General features: G+C 50.2%; 1 protein-coding gene across 4 annotated transcripts in view; it reads left to right on the top strand.

Annotated features, from left to right (window-relative positions):
• The window catches only part of AVIL (advillin), a 289,148-nt gene that overhangs the window by 249,507 nt on the left and 18,831 nt on the right, over positions 1-20,810 (top strand). For all 4 annotated transcript variants that reach the window (XM_069653359.1, XM_069653362.1, XM_069653361.1 and 1 more), the window contains one exon: positions 785-973. In XM_069653359.1, coding sequence (XP_069509460.1) covers positions 785-973 — 189 coding nt within the window. The remainder of the gene's footprint in view (positions 1-784; positions 974-20,810) is intronic.

Raw genomic sequence — 20,810 nt, 5'->3', positions numbered from 1 at the left:
ATCGGCATGTGACATAAGCAAGGCGGCTGCAAGTAGGGTGGTATCAGCAAGTGACATAAGCTTTGGTTTCACAGAGTCATGGTTCTGCTTCTATGGGACGATAAACTTGGAGGATGTACTGGGGATCGAGGGGATTTTTGGTATTTGCAATAGTCGTAGCAAAGAAAATGATACTAAGGAAGATGAAGAAAAGCTGTTTGGAAATGAAGGAATGGGAGGCTAAGATGATACAAGTGTGCTCACATGAAAGACTGATGCTGAAATAAAGGGGGTTGAATTGAAACCTAGAAAAATCTGAGGGAGTGGTTGGTCTCACTAGATGATGTCACAGCTGCAAATGGCATACAGAGAGTTTGGGGCGATGCATAAGAGCAACCTACAAGTTCTGACACCCCTCATTCCCCTTTCCTTTCTCAATTTTTCTCTTGCAGGTTCCCTTCTCTGCCCATTCAATTTTTCTTCATGGCCGATCTTTTGGACCCCTTTTTAACTGGCATCTAATGGAATAAGCTGATGCATAAGGCCATGCTGTAATTTTACATGATTCTTTATTATATTCCTTTACTTATACCTCTATTATTCTTTTCTAATGCTTTGACATGAAAACATTAAGTATTCAAATAAAAAAATGTAGGGCAAATGTATCCATACTCCAACTTTGTGTCAGTGCAGGGTTGAAGTTGGAATACCTCAGTGATGCACGGTTTAGAATCCCATCACCCCTTTACCTCAGCTATTCCCTGTGTAACTGCTCTCCACTTAGTTCTGATTCTTTGCCTTTCAGATTCTTCTATGGATCGGCATTGAAGCCAATGACATTGAAAAGAAAGAAGCACTGACGACAGCCCAGGAGTACCTGAGGACACATCCTAGCGGCCGGGACATCGAGACACCCATAATGATAATCAAGCAGGGCTTTGAACCCCCTACTTTCACAGGGTGGTTCCTGGCCTGGGATCCCCAGAAATGGAGCGTAAGTATCTTTGTACACATAAGAGGCAAAGACAACTGGAAACCAATGAAAACATCACATTCTGAATGGACCTAGGGACAGGACTTGAATCTTCAACTATTAACTGCCAGGAAAAAGGTTGCTAAGCAAAGGTAGACAACTTAGATGATGCTATTATTTTTCTGAAAAGGAATGTTCTGCCACACCACACACAGTTCATAGTAGCAAGAAATATATTTGAAACAATGTATGATATGATAAGTATAACGCACCTCGACACAGGTGTTTCTAGGCTCAGCAAGACAAGGAAGGGGAGGACAGAGACGAATAAAACAAATTATCTTACTAGGCCTTGTGTCATTCAGATCCTGCAAGGAGAAGGGAGAGAAGTGCCAGGGGGAGGGAAGGGGAGATTGCAATAAGCAAAACTCAAGTAAGTGCTGCCGAGGTAGCCAGCTCTAGGTAAGTGCAAGGAGGCAGGAGACTTTAGGGTACAGATACAGTCCCTAGTGCGGGTTAGGCCCAGAGGCAGTGCATGGGGCTACTGGTCGTGAAGGAGCCTGGTCCCCATAAGGTTCAGAGGGCGGCCAAGAAATCAGTTTGTGCAGCAGATAAGAACATCAGCAGGGGAGAGAGAGGGAGCGAGAGAGAGAGAGAGAGAGAGACAGAGAGAGAGAGAAAGAGAGAGAGAGAGAGAGAGAGAGAGAGAAAGCAGAAGTGAAAAGGAAGGTCTTGAGTTGCTTTCGGAACCACTGAGGTGGTCCTGCTCAAGTTTGAGCGAGGCAGCAACGCTGTTCCAGAGGGAGGTGCCAGCCTATGAGAGAGATCTACTCCTAACTCTCTGCCTGGAGAAGCATCTGACCCTGAGAGAATTGGAGGTGGCTGAGAGGAGGGCTCTAGAAGGAAAGTGCTTAGAAAGAGAGAGTTGGATGTAGTGTGGTCCCCGGCCCCGGAAGGCCTTGTGGACAATGCAGAGGGTCTTGAATTTGATCCTTGCAGCCACTGGGAATCAATGGAGAGATTTCAGGGCTGGAGAGATACAATCCCTGGGTTTGAGGCCAAGGACAAATCTCACAGTCTTGATCTGGATTAGTTGCAGAGGATGAAGAGCAGAGGTAGGAAGATTTTGAAAGAGGCTGTTACAGTAGTCCGGCCTAGAGAGAACTTGCCTCTGGAGACAGTGAGCTTCTGAGGCAAAGTGAGAAAAGGAAAAATACCTCAGAGGAGGTGCAGCTGGTAGTGGAACTTCTTATAGAGGTCCATGATGTGAGGGGAGAAGTAGAGGGGGGAGTCGAAGATGACACCAAGGTTTTTTGCCTCACAGGAAGGCGCAGGTAGAGGGCCCAAGGAGGGTGGACAGAGTGAAGGAGGGAAAGTGGCAGTAGGGATCCAAATGAGAAGGATCTCAGTCTTACTGGCATTAAGGCAGAGATCATTGGAGGCACATCATTCTTGAATTGTGGATAGACAGTCAGGAATGAGCAAGAGAGGAGAGGAGGCAGACGGGAGTCTGAAGGATAGATGAGTGTCATCCGCATAACAGTGAAAGTTAGGAGAGAATGTAGAGATCAGGTGGGACAGAGGTGCCAAGTAAAGGTTGAAGAGCCAGGGTGAGAGGTTAGAACCCTGGGGAACACCACATGTGGAGAGAAAGCACCCCAGTTGGACCTTGGAGGGTTGATCGGAGAGAAAGGAGGTCAACCAGGCTAAGGCTTGATCCGTGAAGCCCAGGTTGTTACGGAGACGATTGATCGGAAGGTCATGGTTGACTGCGTCAAAAGTAGAGGACAGGTCAAGCAGGATGAGGACAGAAGGAAGGCTAGAATCGAGATTAGAGAGCAGCTCTTCATTGGTGCTCAGGAGAGAGAGCAGTTTCCATGCTTCTGGCTGCTTGGACAACACTTTCATAGTTCAGACTTGTCTAGGAACATTGTCCAGAATGAACAAGGGGAAATAGGTGAAAGGAGGAGGAGAGGGAGAGGCGGCCGGAGAGGGGCCAAGAGAGGTAGAGGGAGAGGAAGAGGAGAGAGAAGACAGGATGTCCTGAGTTTTAGTGGTGAAGTGAGAAGCCAGTGCCATGCAAAGAGCCTGAGAGGGAACAGCCATGGTGGAGACTGCAGCGGGATTTGCCAGTTCCTTGCAAATTTTGAAGAGTTCAGTCGTGTTGTTAGAGGCTGTAGGTTCTCTTCTTGGACAGGACAGAGAGTCTGTATTGACTTTGGAGCAGGTGACAGGCCAGTTTGTCAGAGGATGCATTTGATGCCCTCCACTTCCTCTCAACCACACTACACTTGCATTAAAGAGTGGCTAGGTTGGAGTCATACCAAGAGTTGCACTTGGAGGAGAGCTTCAAACGAATCCTCATGACACAAAGACATCAAGAGTGTTAGAGATAGCGAGATGGAGGTTAGAGAAGGCTGTGTCAGAGTGTGAGCCAGCTACAGGCATAGGAGGAGGAGAAAAAGTGGCAGGTAAGGCCTCCACTGACACACGCTTCATGGGCCGGATGAACGAGAAGGTGAGTGACAGTGCAGGGGTCAGCTTCACCTGGGGGACATAGAGCTTCAGATGGGAGGAGGGAAGAAAGTGCTCAGTCCAAAGGAGTAGTGGTGAGAGGTTTAGAGAGGGGAATTGCTAAAGAGATGAGAACATCCAGGAGGGGTTAGGACCATCCAGGTGTATGTTGAGGTCTCAGAGGAGGAGGAGAAGTTGAGAGGTAGAGGCAAGAAGAGAGGAGGAGAGGTCGGAACACTCAGAGAGGAAGAGGGCAACCTGGCCAGGTGGCCGGTAAATGGTGGCTGCAGTAAGAGACAGGCCAGGAGAGATAGCGAGCCTGCAGACCAGGCACTCAAAGGAGGAGTAGGCCTGCATAGGAATGACAGAAACAGGGATCCACTCCAGAAAGACCAGAACTACTCCACTTCCTGGACGGTTGGTTCTGGGTTCTGAGAGGATCTTGTAACCATCGGGGAGGAGAGTGTCGAAACTCGTGACAGAGCTCACGCATCATGCATCTTAGAGGATTATCTGAGGTAGTTAAAACAGGTGTTGTGACTAAATGAATTGCAAATTGTCCAGCTCCTATGAAGCTCTGTCATTTCTGGTCCCCACCCCTGAGGTTTCCACTCAGTTCACAGAAAGTGAAACGTGTGAAGTACAACATCAAACCAAATGCCTATCCTGTACCAGGATGAGATGAGTCAAAAAAACAGTTAGGTCCAGGGCAATTCTTGACCACAACTAGTAATTCTGACAGAGGAAGCAGAGCAGAGTTTAACATAAATTGAGGGCCTCACTCTGCACGATATATGGATGAACTTATATTGCGCGCTACATAAAGTTAACTATCGTTAGATGTGCCGTTAACTTGCTGTTAGAGGGATTGAACCGACCCCTGCACTTCTCTCTGGTTTCCTCTCTCCCTCACAGAATAAAAATAGTTGTGCAATGCCAAACTCATACATACATACAAAAGACGAGGGCAGAATTGGTACTTTACCCGGATAAAGATCTCTGTGGACCAACGTAGAGGCTGCACCCATCTCCACAGTCCAGCCATTTACATATATTCACGCAGTTCCTACACCCAAAAAATGTAACTGATATATTATGGAGAATTATCTGTAAAAGTGAGACTGTAAATGCCAAAGTGAAAATAGATGACAAAATAAGACCAGTCTGTCTGGCGAAAGTTCATCTGCAAAATCGGGGTCTTATACCTCTCTTTCCCTAGTGACACCAAACTATTAAAAGCTCATGGCAGAGCTATATCCCATGGGTGTTGCATATTGCTGGGACTGTGAGAAGGTCAGTAGTAGCACCGATTTGCATTAACTCTGGCCATTCATCTAAGGACCATTGAACAATCTCGTAGAGCAAGCCTACTCTCATCCCAGCCTTGGCTATCTTCAGGCACTCACAACACCAGCTAAACCTACCAACCCCCCGGTCACCCTCCTAGATCAGACCTTTTGCCTTTCTTTCCATATTAAGTACCTCATCCTATCTGTTATTGGGACCTCATATTTCATCCTTTTGCCAGACTTGTTCTTTCATCAAGTCTTTCTCATTTAGCTTCCCTTCTTTTTTCTTTTTTATGTTTTTGTGCAATACTTTCCCTAGGCTACACGCATAATTTTATTGTAATATTGTAATATCCACCTTATCATTCCTTTTGTGCTCACACCGAAAGGGCACCTTCCCACTGCATTCCTTTCCACTGCTCAATGTTCAGCTCTTTTCTCCTCACAGCCTTAGATGACTCCCCATTTTAACATGTGGCCTAGCATTGTCTCTGCCCCTTTGCCATGAAGTAAAACTGGCTACACTTCTTTGCAGAAAACATCCTTCCCCATTGTCTCTCTCCCTCTCTCTTACCATGCTACCTTTCAACCTTCTAAGCTCTTAATGCTCACACCAGTAACAGGAGACAGGGGACCTAGACTCTTGGCTGATCACCACCCTCACCAGCCCCAGCCCCACATTTCTGAAACTCTACAATAAGGTGGCTGTAGCATACCTTAGGGCAGAAATGTATTTTTGTCTGTTGGTACAAAGCAGCCAACCTGTGCTATCAGCAGTAGGCCAAACATCTGTTCTCCTTTCTCATGGGCTACATAAGGAAGTTGTAATCCGTGTTGTTTTAAAAAAAAAATGTAAGGTTACTATTTATGCACTGATGAAGATTACAAACAATGGGAATTCCAAGATAAATAATAATTCACATTTATATAGCGCAAGGAACCCTCAGACATCTGAGCACTGCTTATTAATATCCACAGTACCTTGTGCTCATTTATCGACATTGGAAGGATGAAAGGCTGAGTTTGGCCCTGCCGGGATTCGAACCTACGGTAGCAGGCTGTGCACAGATGTCAAAGCGACTGCTCTACTCGCTGTCAGGGCCGGTGCTATCACTAGGCAAGGTTAGGCGCTTGCCTATATGTGGAAATATTAGAGCGGCAAAATGCTGCTTTAACACCTCCACACTAATTGTATACTAACTGCCTTGCCTGTGATAGCATCAGCCCTGACTGTCTGCAGGCTGAGGCTGGCTGAGGCTGGCTGCAGCAGCAGCAGACCAGGCAGCGCTGCCACACCGCAAAGGTTAGGGTCGGATCAGGGTCACGAGGGACATGTGCGTGGCAGCGCCGGCACCGTCCGGCACCTGCGCATTTGCACTCCATGTGGCAGGCCATGAACGAAGCACCATATGATACGTGCCCCCTCGAGTCTCGACCAATCGTCGTGTTGGTCATGGTGTGAGTCTATCACGGAATGCTGCAGTGAACTGTGCAGCCTGGCTGAGCCTCCTGTCCTGAACCTGTTAACTTATTGGTCCACCGTCCGGAACCGTCCATCAGACCTGTCTTGTCACGTAGGCCACCCATCCCGGACACGGCAGCCCCTGCTGTGCTATGAGAGCGGCCCTGGGGCTGGGCCATGCCTGTACTGGAGCATGTGCTGAGAACAGTCCGTCAAACCTCACACAGGTGAGGACTCCTCCTAATTGTGTAGTGCCTTGCCTTGATAGGATCGACCCTGCTTCCTTCGCACACTCCCTCCTCCTCTTCAAATCGCCCTAGCAGGAACTGGTACCTGTGTTAACATGTGTGCTCTGCTGTACTGCGTGTGCAACACTAGGAGATTGACACTGTGTAGATTGCATGCTTGTGTGTGCCCTGTGTCTCCTTCACACTCCAATACAAGAAAGTCAGTGCGTCCCCTGCAAACACCTTTGAAACATAGTTCGGGTTCCACACCCATTTGTACCCTTAATCTAAATGCACTGACTATAATTGTGGAAAATAGCACAGAGTGTAGGCAAAGGTGCGTGTGTGCAATATATTATGCATTAGCTTGGCTCACTTCGTTAACACGCCTGCTGTAGACACCCCGCCTGTGTGCATTGCAAACCCTTCCAGTCAATGGCACTAATGCAAGCAGGACGGACTCCACCTTTCAACCTTCCAAGGTCAATCAATACCATGGCTGCCATTTCTTTCCTTGGGGCAACATTTGTTCTGACAGAGCCAGTACCTCGAATAATGTAACCAGTCCCTCACGCTACCCATTTGGGGATTCGGAATATTGCTTTTCAACACATCCAGGGGAGCTGGAGGCAAGAAACTCATGGAATGCCCCACGTGGAAATAAATACGCAATGTTTACTGAGACCCTGGAATGCAGGCAGTCCTAGTGTCCCTGCAGGTCGCAGAGTCTTCCTGATTCTCTGAAATTGTTTTAGTGAATACATCAAATGCGAGGAACATGGGCAGGGCCGAGTTGCCCCATCTGCCTCCATGGGACATCTGTGCCCATTTGAGCTTGCAGTCCATTGACTACTTAAGGCCATGCTGATCCCTGTGGCCAGCTATTTCCACACACTTCCTGCCCAAAATGCATCCACTCCTGGGATGTCTTTGAGCTCACTTTACTCAAGCTAATAGACCCATAACGCCTGAGGTCATTTCAGAGTCCGTCAGGCTGAACCAACGGCAAAAGATGTTTTGAGTAAGTGCAGTTCATTACTGGTTGGTCACACCTCTGCTCAAGTAGGTGACTTTGAAATACTGTAATTGCTTAAAAAAAGAAAAATGGGAGTTGGGGGCTGTGAGGAGTGCCGACTCATCACACTTCCTCTAGTACTGGAGTGCAAGGTAACCTATTTAAGGGAACATCATGACACTAATTTATTTATTTTTACTTATTTTATTGTTCATTTATACAGCACTTATACACAGGTGGAGTACTTCAAAGCACTTCAAGGTGGGAAGGGAACAAGGAAATACAGTAATCACTCTTAGGCCTTGAAGTTTCTGAGTGATTGACAGAAAAACTAGCATACTCGGCCTGGCGGCATTTCACCTGGTGCAAGTGCATGAAGTGTTACTGTAGCGACCAAGCTAGGGAAAAGGGACACAAAGGGGGGGGACAGGACGGCATGCAGTGATTATCATGAATATCAAAATAACTAATACCATTATAACAAACCTAAAATAACAAGTTCCAAAATATTGAATTCAGAAAAAAACTAAAAATGGGGTTAGGAGGGGGGATAGTGGTTTTGGGAGTGGGGGAAAGGTATTAAGAAAAAACAATGGGGGAGTTCTGGGACAGAAACCCCCAAAAACAACAATAAAGGAATTTATTTGGGATTTCGTCATTATGGTATTCGTTATTATGGTATTAGTTATTTTGGATTCATTATAATTACATGTAAACGGCAGGACAGACAAACTAGCTAGCCCTGGTATATTTAGCTCATGCATGCGTAAAGATGGAGGTGCGAGGAAGGGGGGCGTATGGGGAACAAATGAGTCCAGTCCAGCAGGGCCCTGGGTTAAGTGCAGAGAGGTTGCCCCGCTCATGGATCATGATCTGAAAGTGCAGAAATGCTGAACATAGTGCAGTGGCCCGGAGGCAAGTCAAAAGACTGGCGGGGAGCCTGGGACCTTTAAGGCTCTGAAGGTGAACCAGGAAACCAGTCAGCAAAACTGAATAGAGTTAGGGAGGAGAGAAAATGAACAGAGTTTAGTAGGTTGAGAGGGTGAGAGAAGGAGGAAGAGAAGAGGAAGGTCTTGAGGAGTTTACAGAACTTAAGGTGCTTCGGCTCAAGATAGAGAGAGGCAGGGAGGCTGTTCCAAAGGGGGGCACCTGCAGAGGATAGAGATCTACTCCCAAATCTCTGTTTGTGAAAGTAGCTCACCTGCAGAGAGTTGGTGGATGACGAGTGGAGGACTCTAGAGGGTGAGTATTTAAGAAGAGAGCGTTGTATATAGTGCAGGCCCCGGCCCTAAAAAGCCTTGTGGATTATGCATAGGGTCTTGAACTTGATCCTTGCAGCCACAGGGAGCCAGTGGAGGGATTTCAGCACCAGAGAGATGTGCTCCCTGGGCATGAGGCCAAGGATAAATCTTGCAGTTCTGTTCTGGATGAGTTGTAGAGGACAGAGAGCAGAGGTAGGAAGATTGAGAAAGAGACTGTTGCAATAGTCCATCCTAGAGAGAACTAGGGATTGCAAGGTGGTGAGTCTCTGGGGGAAAGTGAGAAAAGGCTGAATACCTCTCAGAAGGTGCAGTTGCTAGTGGGACTTTTTGGAGATGTCTGAGAGGTGAGGGGAGAAGGAGAGATGACCCCTAGATTGTTTGCCTCATTGGAAGGTGAGGGTGCAGGGCCTAGGGATGTCGGCCAGTGTGAGAGTGGGAAAGCAGGAGCAGGGGTCCCAATGAGTACGATCTTACTGGCATTCAGGCAAAGATCGTTAGCAGCAAACCAAGACTGACCTGCAGATAGACAGTCAGGAATGAGCGAGGAGGAGGAGGCCGGGGGTAGCCTGAAAGAGAGCTGCGTGTCATCTGCATAACACTGAAAGTTAGAGGTAACGGTAGAGATCCTGTGGGCCAAGAGGTCCATGTAGATTTTGAAAAACCAGGGGGATAGGTTAGATCCCTGGGGGACACCACAAGTAGAGAGAGTAATAGAGGAGAGAAAGGACCCAAGTTCCACCTGGGAGGGCCGATCAGAGAGAAAAGAGGTGAACCAACAGAGGGAGAGACACCCGGGGCCCAACATTGAAGACATGCTGGTGGGACTCAATCAGGCCACCCAGTTCTCCAAATTAGATCTCAACCAAGGATATCACCAGCTGGTCATTATCCCCGCCTCGAGACCAATCCCCACTTTTACAACGCACAAAGGGCTATTTCGCTACAAGTGGCTCAACTTTGGGATATCGTCGGCAGCAGAGATATTTCAAGAAACTATCCGAAGGTTAATATCCCCTATTCCAAATGCGCTGAACTATAGCGACGATATCTTAGTATTTGGGATCACACAACAGCAACATGACGCAGCACTGAAACCGGTGTGCGACATACTTCACAAAGCTGACCTCGCCCTCAATGGACCCAAGTGTGCCATTAACAAACAGAACCTGCATTTCTTTGGGCACATATTCTTCAAGCGTGGAATCATGGCTGACCCCGAGAAGATAAGTGCCATCATCAATCTTGGGGCCCTTGACGATGTCGCTGAACTGTGATAATTCCTGGGAGATGCCACCCTCACGAACCCTCTCCAGAAACTTCTCAAAAAGATGCTCCCTTCCATTGGGACAAGCACTGCCAAGATGTGTTCCACAGCATATAGCAGGAACTAGCCAACAACCGACAACTAGCATACTTTAACCTGGAGTGGGTTACGGAACTTACCATTGACGCCAGCCTGGTGGGCCTAGGCAGCATAATAGCCCAAATTTATCCAGACAACCACAGCAAAACAGAGATCGTGGCTTACGCCAGCAGGGCGTTGTCGACTATTGAACAAGCATACTCCCAGGCCGAAAGGGAGATCCTGGCAGCGGTCCGGGCGTATGAGAAATTCCACCACTTCATCATTGGCAGGGAATTCATATTCATCACAGACCATCATGCGTTGCTCTCCCGCTTTGGGAACCCCAAGACCAAAATGCCCCCATGCATTGAACGATGGGGTATTATATTGCAAGAATATGACTACTGCATTGTCCACAAACAGGGGGGTGACTACCTATCCCAACACCCAGATGGAAACGCAGACGAAGCTATGGGGAAGGAAGGTCAAGCCTACATAGAATACTTGTCACTGAATGCCCTCGCCCCCACCATCACGAGCGGGTTATTTTCTGCAGACAGGAGCAGAGCGGACCCCACAATCCAAGCGGTGGTGCACCTGACGAACTCCAACAAATGGAGGCACCTTCACATGGATCATTTTGTGAACAGGGAGGTGGACAAACGAGATCTCCAGAGGATCGCAAAAATCCAGAACAAGCTCGCCACAAAGGACCAAGGAACACTCCTGCGGGGAAACCACCTGGTGGCTCCCAAGAGCCTGTCGAAAGCGCTAGTGATCATTGCACACGAGGGCCAACCGGGAGTTGCAAACACAAAAAAGATACTGAGGAATCAAGTATAGTTCCCATACATGGATACCATCATAGAGGACACGCTAATGCACTGCATACCATATCAGAAGTCGGTGGCAAGCAGCCCCCCATGCCCACTCCAACCAGTACTGCTACCGGAGGGACAGTGGAAAATAGTAGCAATGGATTTCTATGGCCCTCTCAAGGAAGGTGGGCACCTCCTAGTCATAGTGGAGGAATATTCACGCTTCCCACTCATAAAGCACATGCCGTCTACAGCATTTCAACATGTTGTGGTAGTGATCAATGAACTATTCATTGAGTGGGGGGTCCTCAACACTGCAAACCGACAACAGGCCACTCTTCCAGGGTCAAAACTTCCACAGATTCGCCAACCACCTGAGCATCAACCTGCTGTGGCCGCAAGCCAACGACATGGTGGAACGTTTTATGGCCACCATCAAAAGGACACGCCAGAAAGCAACCACGGACCAAATGCCGCTGCCCAAAGCCTTCTGTCAGATGCTACAGAGTAACTGAAACACACCCCACAAAGCCTCTGGATGGACGCCCTTGGAACTGATGATCAAATACAAGCCAAGGATTCGGCTCCTGCAGCTGGAAGACTAGACGCCAGAAGAAGACTCAGAGATCAGGGAAAGAGACGCCAAAACGAAGAAGTAGGTGAAGGAGTGGGCAGACCGGAAAAAGAGAGCAAAAGAACATCAGCTCCCAGTCGGCGATGTCGTACTGTCGTACTGGTCAAGCAAAGGTAGCAAAGGAAGACCGACCGACGATACGCACCAGAACCACTTCTGCTGACCGAAGTGAAAGGACCAATGATAACCCGAAATGCCTTGTTCTTCTGCAAGTTAAACCAAGAATAGCCTGAGGGAGCCAAGGAGGAAACAATAGGAGGAGAGGTGAAAATGGAAGAGATCGGGGATCCATCGGTAAAGAGAGCAGGAGGGAGAGACCCGTGAATCACCTGGCCACCCACAACGAATGACGCAGAGACCTACATGCCTCATGGAACAAATGTAGACTGCAACCATAACTGATAAGCAATGGGGGGTTGGGGCTGAAAAGAAGCAGGAGCCCTTTAAGAGGGACAGACTGAAGTGCATGAGGGAAGGGGGTAGGAAAGTGCGCGAGGACGGCGGGAGGAGGGAGGAAAGGGAGAGGGGATAGAAAGGAAGAGGTTTTAGTTGTATCTAGGAGAATAAAGAGGAAAGATGTAGATTGTGAAGTGGCCCTCCGCAGTGAGGGTAAGGATTTCTCTGGGACTGCAACGGTGCACATAAGTTTCTGTTTCTGTCAAGGCATGATGCCATTTAACGAGCAAACACCTGGTAGAACAGGTACATGAGCAGCCTTGCCTGTTCTTGAAGGTGGGGGTGTGATGCCACCCTGGCAAATGTCCTGAGATTAATAGAATATGGTCATGTTTAGGGGTTTTGTATAGCACAGAAGATAAAAACTTGGAGTAGTGTTATACAGCTGCCCAGAAATCAAAGAAACATGATTTTTATGTTTTCAAAGACGGTATGGTTTAATTAAGATGGAAGTGGGATTGGTGACTCATTCCAGATAAGAGGGCTTTAGCCTACCATAGCTTTGCCAGCGGCAGGTATCAGCTGAAAGGCGGAAGTTGTGAGATGATAAGTATGGGCAGATTTGAGAGTTCAATTAGGATGGGAAAACTTAATCCGAATTGACGGGAAATTAGGTCTCTTAGATTGAAAGAGACACTTGTATGTTAAGCAAAATATGGGCCTGTACAGAGCCCCTCTTCCCTTTCCATAGCAGCCTGCGGGAGGCAAGGGGAAGGAGCGGATGCGGCCGCGGCACCTGGCTCCACCGAAATAAGTTAAGTAGGTGGATGGAAAAAAAAAAAAAGGGGTACAGAGGGTGGGAGGCAGATGGCGGCAGGGGAGCCGGCCCTCTGGCGGCATGGAACGTGAGCTTCAGTTCAAGCCCGCGTTCCAAGCCACCTAATTGGCTGTCACCGCCTACCAGGGTGCTAATGGGGAAATCTGGAAGCATAAAGCAGATATCCAAAAACTTTGTTTCTTCATAACTCATTAATGCATGTGTTGTCTGCTAATGACACAAATTGCACCAGTGCAACACAAAGCATTATGGGATGTGAAATCCATAACTGTTACTGGGGCATTAAAAGCACTCTGATATAGAGCTGTAGCGAGCATGGTGTTTGTAAATGTCAGAAGAGCACTAAATAAACGATATCCTTCCCTTAACCAAGCAATCTGAAATAATATCCAGAACAAATCAGTGAATGAAAGGTGACAAAGTATAAAAATTTAAAAAAATAAAAATAATAGCATAGAGTTCATTCAATGCAAATATCGGCAATCTGGAGGCATAAAGCAGTTGTGAGTCCAGATCAAGAGAACATCCTTTCAGAGATGTTTCCTTGAAGAGATTTCCTGCATCTGTGACAGGGCACTCCCCCTCCCGCCTTATGGAGAGCTCTGGGTCTCGCACTTTCAGAGCAGGGAAGGGTTCCCTACCGCAAACTACAACTCTTCAGTCATTTAATGTCACGGACCAGACTTCCATAGACGGGCTGCCCAGGGTTGGCCCGGTTGGAGGCCTTAACGAGACACTGCCACCCATGGGACATAGGGGATTATATAGAACTGATGAATTAATATTAAAAGACTAACTGTCGGTCCACAGCTCGTAAAAGGGACCTCTGTAAATCTATTCGATAGGGGATGTGAATGAATCGGTGATTAACCACCCCCCCCCCCGACCCCCCACGTATAGTATGCGATAAAAAAAAAAACAGTCCACTCTCATTTGAAGACCTGTCTGCTCTAATCTCCCCACAGGGATGCAATTCCGGCAGTGTCTTTTCTTAATGCCACGCTGTGCGGGATTGCAATCCCAGCTGAGTCTACACTAAGATTAAACTAGTCCGTGTGGACTTCACACAGAGGTCCTTTCCTCTAGAGTAGGAAGCATATCCCAACCTGACACTGAAAGCGCCCTCCCCGCCTCCGCATGAGTGCTGCCCGATAACGTGGATCTCCCCCAAGAAAGACTTTTGATGAGAAGGCATAGGGCTAAGCTTGTTATTAAAAGTATAACCAGATTGGTCAAATTCAGTGAATACATATTTCTTGTGTAATCACTTAGTCGAGTATGGGTCTCTCATTAATGAGTTTGGAATATAAGGCTGATGCTGAAACATGTATATCTGATCCATCCTTGGGGAGGAGAAGCTCACCCTTCATGCGTTGTATCTGGTGTCACCGTGTGCCAACAGGACAGGTGGACGCAATCACCCAAAGCACTATAAACAGGATGGACACCGGGCAGAGGTCTACAGGTTTACAAGGATGAAAAAGATAGCACAGGAGTTCAAAGGCCATAACAAGTATCCTGGCCAAAGAAAAATACACATTCATATTTTTGGTACATATTGTGTTTACATGTATTGCGAGTATGCATGTTCCGAGCATGCGATTCATGCTTGCGTGCAATCAGAACATAATGTTCGTGCACTTTGCATGTTTTCATACTGTTTGCATGTTATGTACGTATTATATGTGCGCATTGTCCTAAGATGTGTTTGGTCAGTACTTTAGGGGCATATTCATCTTGTCTCAGTGCACCAATCGATATACAATGCAGGGGAAAGTGAACAAAATGCAAAATGTAATTGGGTGTTATTGTAGGAAAACAAAAAGATATGGTGAGGTTGACTAAAGTGAGGAGTGGCTGCCTCTAGAAGTGCGCTTATGCTTAGTAAAAATAAATGTCACTTCCTTTCTGCAAAGGCAATGTTTCCAGTGTCTTCCAGCTACCATCTGAAACAACACCCAAAGGAACCCAAAAGGGGGGATACGTGGAATCTCTCACATTATCTCTCTCTCTCTCTCTCGCTCACTCTCTCTCTCTCTCTCTCTCTCTCACTCTCTCTCTCTCGCTCACTCTCTCTCTCTCTTTCTCTCTCTCTGTCTCTCTCTTTCTCTCTCTCACTCTCTCTCATCTTTGCTGTGTCCATCTATCTTAATCTAGCTCTCTCTCTCTATATGTCATCAACTCCTCCTCCAACCTCCTTAATCCTCTCTCCATTCGCCTCCAACTCTCTCCTCCAGGTCTTCTAATACACCTCGAGTTCGCCAACCTCCTCCAAACACCTTCCTCCAGCTCCCTCTCCAGGGCCCCAAACTGCCAGACTGAATCGGCTGCTTTATGTAGATTGGACTCCCATACCATTGGGTAGTGCTTAAGAGTATTGGCTGTGTGGGCTGGGCCGTTTTGTGATTGGGTAATGTACTTAGTCATTGTTGGGGGTTTGTCCAGACCCCCCATGCGATGCCCGTAAGCCCCCAACTCCACAAGGACGACACACACGTCCTTGCTGTTCGGGCTTCCCGGTCGCTCTGCCCGCGTCCGGGAACGCCCCCTTTATTTATGCTGCACGCGGCGGCGTGCAACGTCACGCCGCCACGTGCGCGTCCCTGTGAAAGGGGCAGCGCCACACTCCTCCTTTTTTGGGAGGACACACAAAATACTAGAATAATACACACTGCAAACCACACAAAATTATTAACATAACCGATGAATACAGTTTCCCCACTGGCCCCTTTATTATCAACCACCCGGGTCCCCTTACTCAACACTTCCCGGACTCAGGTTGATCCAACAATTGTCCCAGCACGTAATCGCTGAGGTAAGCGGGTTTCCTTCGCCCAGCCCTCTGGGGGTACCTCCCGATTACCTCCGGCACAGGTAGTCTTTCCGACGACGCCCCCCGGACAGGGGATTCGGGCGTGCTGGGAGGGCCTCCTCCATCGTCCGGTATCTCCACCAAGTCATGTTCCAGAGGGGGTTCAGTTCTGGGATCCCCAGCTTCTTAAAGAAACTGACATTCCTGGTGATGGCAGACCTTCCGTCAGAGGCAGTTACCATAGACCCCTTGACGGCCACAACGTCCAATGGCTCCGGCTCATAGGGGAGGGAGAGTTTCCCGTGGGGGTGATGATTGCGGATGAGCACTTCGTCCCCGGGCTCCAGCCGCTGCGGGCGAAGCCCCCTTCGCAAGTTCTCTTGCTCGATCCTCACCTGCCGGTCTGCCTCGACCTGTTGGTTGTCAATCACCCCCGGCTCCTTCTGCCCAACCTCAGGAAGCAGACCCATCGGGCAGTGCCTGAACAACGCCTCCGCCGGAGCCACGCCCGTGGAAGCATGCGGGTGGTGCGGTACACCCGCAGAAACTGATAAAGAGCTCTCTGGAGGGACTGTCCCTGTCCTTGGGCGATCCTGAAGGTCTTGTTGAGTGTCCGCATTAGCCTTTCCGCCTCTCCATTTGCCCTGGGCCACAACAGGGTTATCTTCCGGTGTCGCACTCCACAGCTCTCCATCAGCTCCGAGAACCTTTCACTCTGGAAGGGCGCCCCGTTATCGGAGCACAGCATGTGGGGGAACCCATGGGCCACAACCATTTTCTCCACGCCGACCACCACATGTTCGAACGCCACAGACTCCACAAACTCCACTTCCGGATATTTCGAGTACTCGTCGACCATTACCAGGAAGTGGGTGCCCATGGTCGTCGATCCAAAGTCCGCATGGACCTCTTCCCAAGGTCGTGTGCCCCGGGGCATCGCCTCAATGGCAGGTTCCCTCTGTAATGGGGATGCCGCTTGACACCACACACAGGCCGCTACGAAGTCGTCAACTTTCCGCTCGAGTTCCGGGAAACAAACCTTCAGTCGCAGCCTGGCCTTGGTCTTCGCAGCGCCCTGGTGTCCATGGTGAGCTAGACTGATCACTTCCTTCACCTTCGACTGGGGGACCACTATCCGGTCACCTCGGAGCAGCAGGACCGATGCCGAGAATGACAGTTCCTCCCTGACCTCCCACAGCTGCTCCAGTCCGGTCTTGGCTTCCTGGGTCCGCCCTGCCAAAGATTCTAGCACTGACTTCCACGACCCCTGTTGCATGGACTGCTTTAGGATTCGAAAGCATTCATCTTCGGCAGCTGCCGCTTCTAGCTCCGCCAGGGGCATGGCGTTGGGAGTGGCCGCCTCCACCACCATTCGGACATGATCGTCAGCCTTCTCCGAACAGGTGTCATATTCCACTCCCCCACGCACTCACCGGTGCCGGGAGAGACAGTCTGCTGCGTTGTTGGCCCCAGGTCTGTACACCAAGGTGACTCCATACTCCAGAAGGGCGGGTATCCACTTCTCGATCCTCGCCGGTGGCTTCGATGATGACCCTGCCAAAATGGGAAGCAGGGGCTTGTGGTCAGTCACAACCGTCACCGGCCGCCCCAGGACATAGAGCTGGAAGTGCCTGCAGCCCCAGAGAACCGCCAGTGCCTCGCGCTCAATCTGGGAATACCTTTGCTCAGTCTCGGACAGCGCCTTGCTGGCATATGCCACTGGCCGGACACCCCCGTCACGATCTATCTGAGTCAGTACGGCACCCAGGCCAAACATACTGGCATCCACGATGATCTCCGATGGCAACGCAGGATCGAAAAACGCCATTGTGTCCTCAGCCGCCAGCGCACCCTTGATGTCCTCAAACGCCGCCTGTTCAAGCGGGCCCCAGTGCCAGGTGGATTCCTTTTTTGGAAGTGCCCTGAGAGGCTCGGATCTGGAGGCAAGGTTTTGAATGAACCGCCCACAGTAAGTGACCATACCAAGGAAGCTCCTGACATCAGACACTGACTCGGGTGGCTGCGCCTTCTTAATGTCCTGAACCTTCTTGGGGTCCGGCGATACCGCTCCCTCTTTGAATACGAATCCGAAGAACTCAATGGAGGGGTGCAGGAATTCGCACTTATCCCTGTGAAGGGTGAGTCCCAGTGACTGTAGTCTCTCGAACGTCTTTGCCAGCTTCCTCAGATGATCCACCTCCGTCCTTGCAAACACCAAGATATCATCACTGATGTTTAGTACGCCCTCCAGATCTGCAAGGGCGCCTCTGATTATATTCTGAAAGACCTCCGCTGCCGAGGACACACCGAAGCTCAGTCTTTTGTAGCGGTATAGTCCCCGGTGGGTGGTGAATGTGGTGATGTACCTCGATTCAGGATGGAGGACCACCTGATGGTAGCCTGCCCGGAGGTCCAGCTTGGAAAAGAAACGAGCCCCCTGCACTTCCGCAATAATGTCATCAATAGTAGGGGTAAAATGCCTCTCCCTCTTGATGGCTTTGTTCGGCAGCCTCATATCTACACAGATGCGGACAAAGTCAGGTTGCTTAGGCTTCCTAGCCACGACAATTGGGGATACCCAGGGGGTCAGGCACTCTACTTTCTCAATGATGTAGAGGTCCACCAGGTTGTCCAGTTCCTTGTCCACCTGTTCACGGAGATGGACTGGCACCCTGTGGTGTTTCAGGGCGATGGGCTGCACAGAGTCATCAATATGCAACCTCACGGGGTTGCCGGTCATCCGCCCAATTCCGTTGAAGAGAGCGGCATACTTCTCGAGCAGGTTGTGATGTCCTTGAGGTATACCGAGTACGCGAAGCTGACAATTCCAAGATCCTCAGCAGCGGCACAGCTCAGCAGAGTGTTATTGCTTACTGGCGTCACGTAGAATCGGGCTTTGATCTGCGAGCCCTTGTGCTCCACCTTCGCCACAAAAGCCCCATCCAGTGGGATCAGCTCCAGTCCCCCAAACACAAATATGCGAGCCTTCGGTGGTAGTAGCTTGGGGGGCGAGTCCATGGCATCATAATGTCCCCGGGCCATCACATTGACCGATGCCCCCGTATCTACCAGGACCGGGACTGGCGAGTTGTTGACCTCCACCACACACCTCGGTTGTCTCTGGTTCTTTCCTTTCAGGATTCCCATGCTGGACACAAAGAAAACGTTCTCTTCCTCTTCCTCCTCTGCCTCCTCTACTTGGGCATCCTCCTCGCCCTGGTCCACCTGAGCTACATTTGGCGGGGCGGCTTTGGCGCTGGAACCCGGACCGGGCCGGGCCTCTCGGCACCATTACGGGCAGGGCTGCCTTGCACACCCTCGAGAAATGGTCAGGCAGTCCGCACCTACCACATGTCCTCCCCGCCGCCGGACACTCAGTTGGGTGAGGAAGATCATATCCACACTTCCGGCAGGATTCACCCACTCTTCCTGCTCTGTCACGGGGGCCTGCCCCCGGTCTTCTGACTTCTCTGCCACCTCGCCACATGGCACACACCTCCTCAGACTTGACTGAGCGGGACCCCGCCTCCACCCTGGCTGCTCGAGCCTCCGCCACCTCATGGCACCGGCCCAGCTCAAGGATGAGGGGGAGAGTGAGTCCCGGCTCTCTCAGGACCTGTCTTCTGAGTTTGCCCGAGGAGCACGCCGGATCAGCATAGTTCGTATCATGTCCTCTGCATCTCCCCAGGCACATGCCAGCGAGAGGCGACGCAGGCGTCCATAAAAGGTATCTAGCTTCTAATCTTCCTTTTGTTTCGCCGACAGCATCACAAACCTTTCATAGTCCGAGTTGGCGAGAGGCAGAAAATGAGCCTGGAGGGCAGTCTTGGCTGTGTCATAGGAGCCATCTCCTGGTGGAAGCGCCTCAAAAATCTCTTGGACCGAAGGCCCCGCCGAATACAGCATAGTTGCTAGCCTGCTGTCATCATCTGTCACTTGTGCAGCTCTAAAATACATGTCGAGGCGGTCGACCCACCTCTTCCATCTGGGCCCAATGCTGGATGGCGGGCCCGATACATCGAACTCAGGAATGGGCTGTAGGGCCGCCTGGGCACGTGCCTGGGCCATGATGAGAGGCCCTTGCTGAGCAATCTGCTGCACCGCCAGCGGCGCCTGAGGCAAAGGAGCTTGCCCACCTGCTTGGACTTGAGGGAGTTGCTGTGGAGCTGCTATCTGTGGCTGCACCGGAGGCACAGGGACTTGACCCCTTGCTGGAGCTAGGGGAACTTGTTGAGCCGCTGCTTGTCCGCCGTCTTGGTCTTCAGAGTCACTCATGGGCCTGAGCGCACAGGCACCCCCACCTTGGACTTTGGGGGCCGCAACTCAATCGTCCACCACCACAGCACAGTTCTGATGCCCCACCCAGGAAAATGAAAAGTCCAACCTGGGGGAGTATGACGATGGTGCAATGCCTCTGGCTCCAGGCCGCCTACTGCACCCACACAGCAACTGGACCTGAAGAAGAACCAGAAGAATAAACCAGAATGGAGGGTCCACCAATGCAGCACTCCTCACTGATGATGAAGAGGATGAAGAAAGAAGCATCAGCAGCCTGATGAAAAATGGGGATGAAGAAGCACCTTGACCCCAGCTGCAGTAGCCCCAGTGGGTGTAGGAGTCCCAAAAATTGAGCCAAAGAAAGAGAGCTGGGCTATGCAAGCCCAGCCATTATAGCCCCTCTCCTTGCTTACACTCGACGTAGGAGACCCAAATCTTGAAGAAAAATCAGAAATCGGGCATGGGCATGCAGGTATAACTGCCTGCTAGCAGTGTGTCCAAACATTAGGCCTGGATGCCACTCACCGCCTAAACCGGAGCTCAGTGAAGTTCCACGGCCTCATTGACAAAATGGCCGCCAGCCGCGTGTGCGATGCACGGCCACGGCACGAAACGAAATGTCCGTTGATTCCGTTTCAGGGAAAAATTATTCAACTTCGTCCCCGCCAGGCCCAGGCATCATCATCCACCCGTCGCCACTGTTGGGGGTTTGTCCAGACCCCCCATGCGATGCCCGTAAGCCCCCAACTCCACAAGGACGACACACACACATGTCCTTGCGGTTCGGCCTTCCCGGACGCTCTGCCCGCGTCCGGGAACGCCCCCTTTATTTATGCTGCACGCGGCGGCGTGCAACGTCACACCGCCGCGTGCGCGTCCCTGTAAAAGGGGCAGCGCCACAGTCATGTGGGCGGAAAGGGTTAGCCTAAGCTTATTTCAAGCCCTGCAACCATTTTGGATTTTAGTAC

The sequence above is a fragment of the Ambystoma mexicanum genome, chromosome 3q (assembly GCF_040938575.1).
Source record: "Ambystoma mexicanum isolate Mex_15411 chromosome 3q, UKY_AmexF1_1, whole genome shotgun sequence".
NCBI lineage: Eukaryota > Metazoa > Chordata > Amphibia > Caudata > Ambystomatidae > Ambystoma > Ambystoma mexicanum.
The sequence above is the reverse complement of the archived record's forward strand: the minus strand, read 5'-3'. Positions and strand labels throughout refer to the sequence as shown.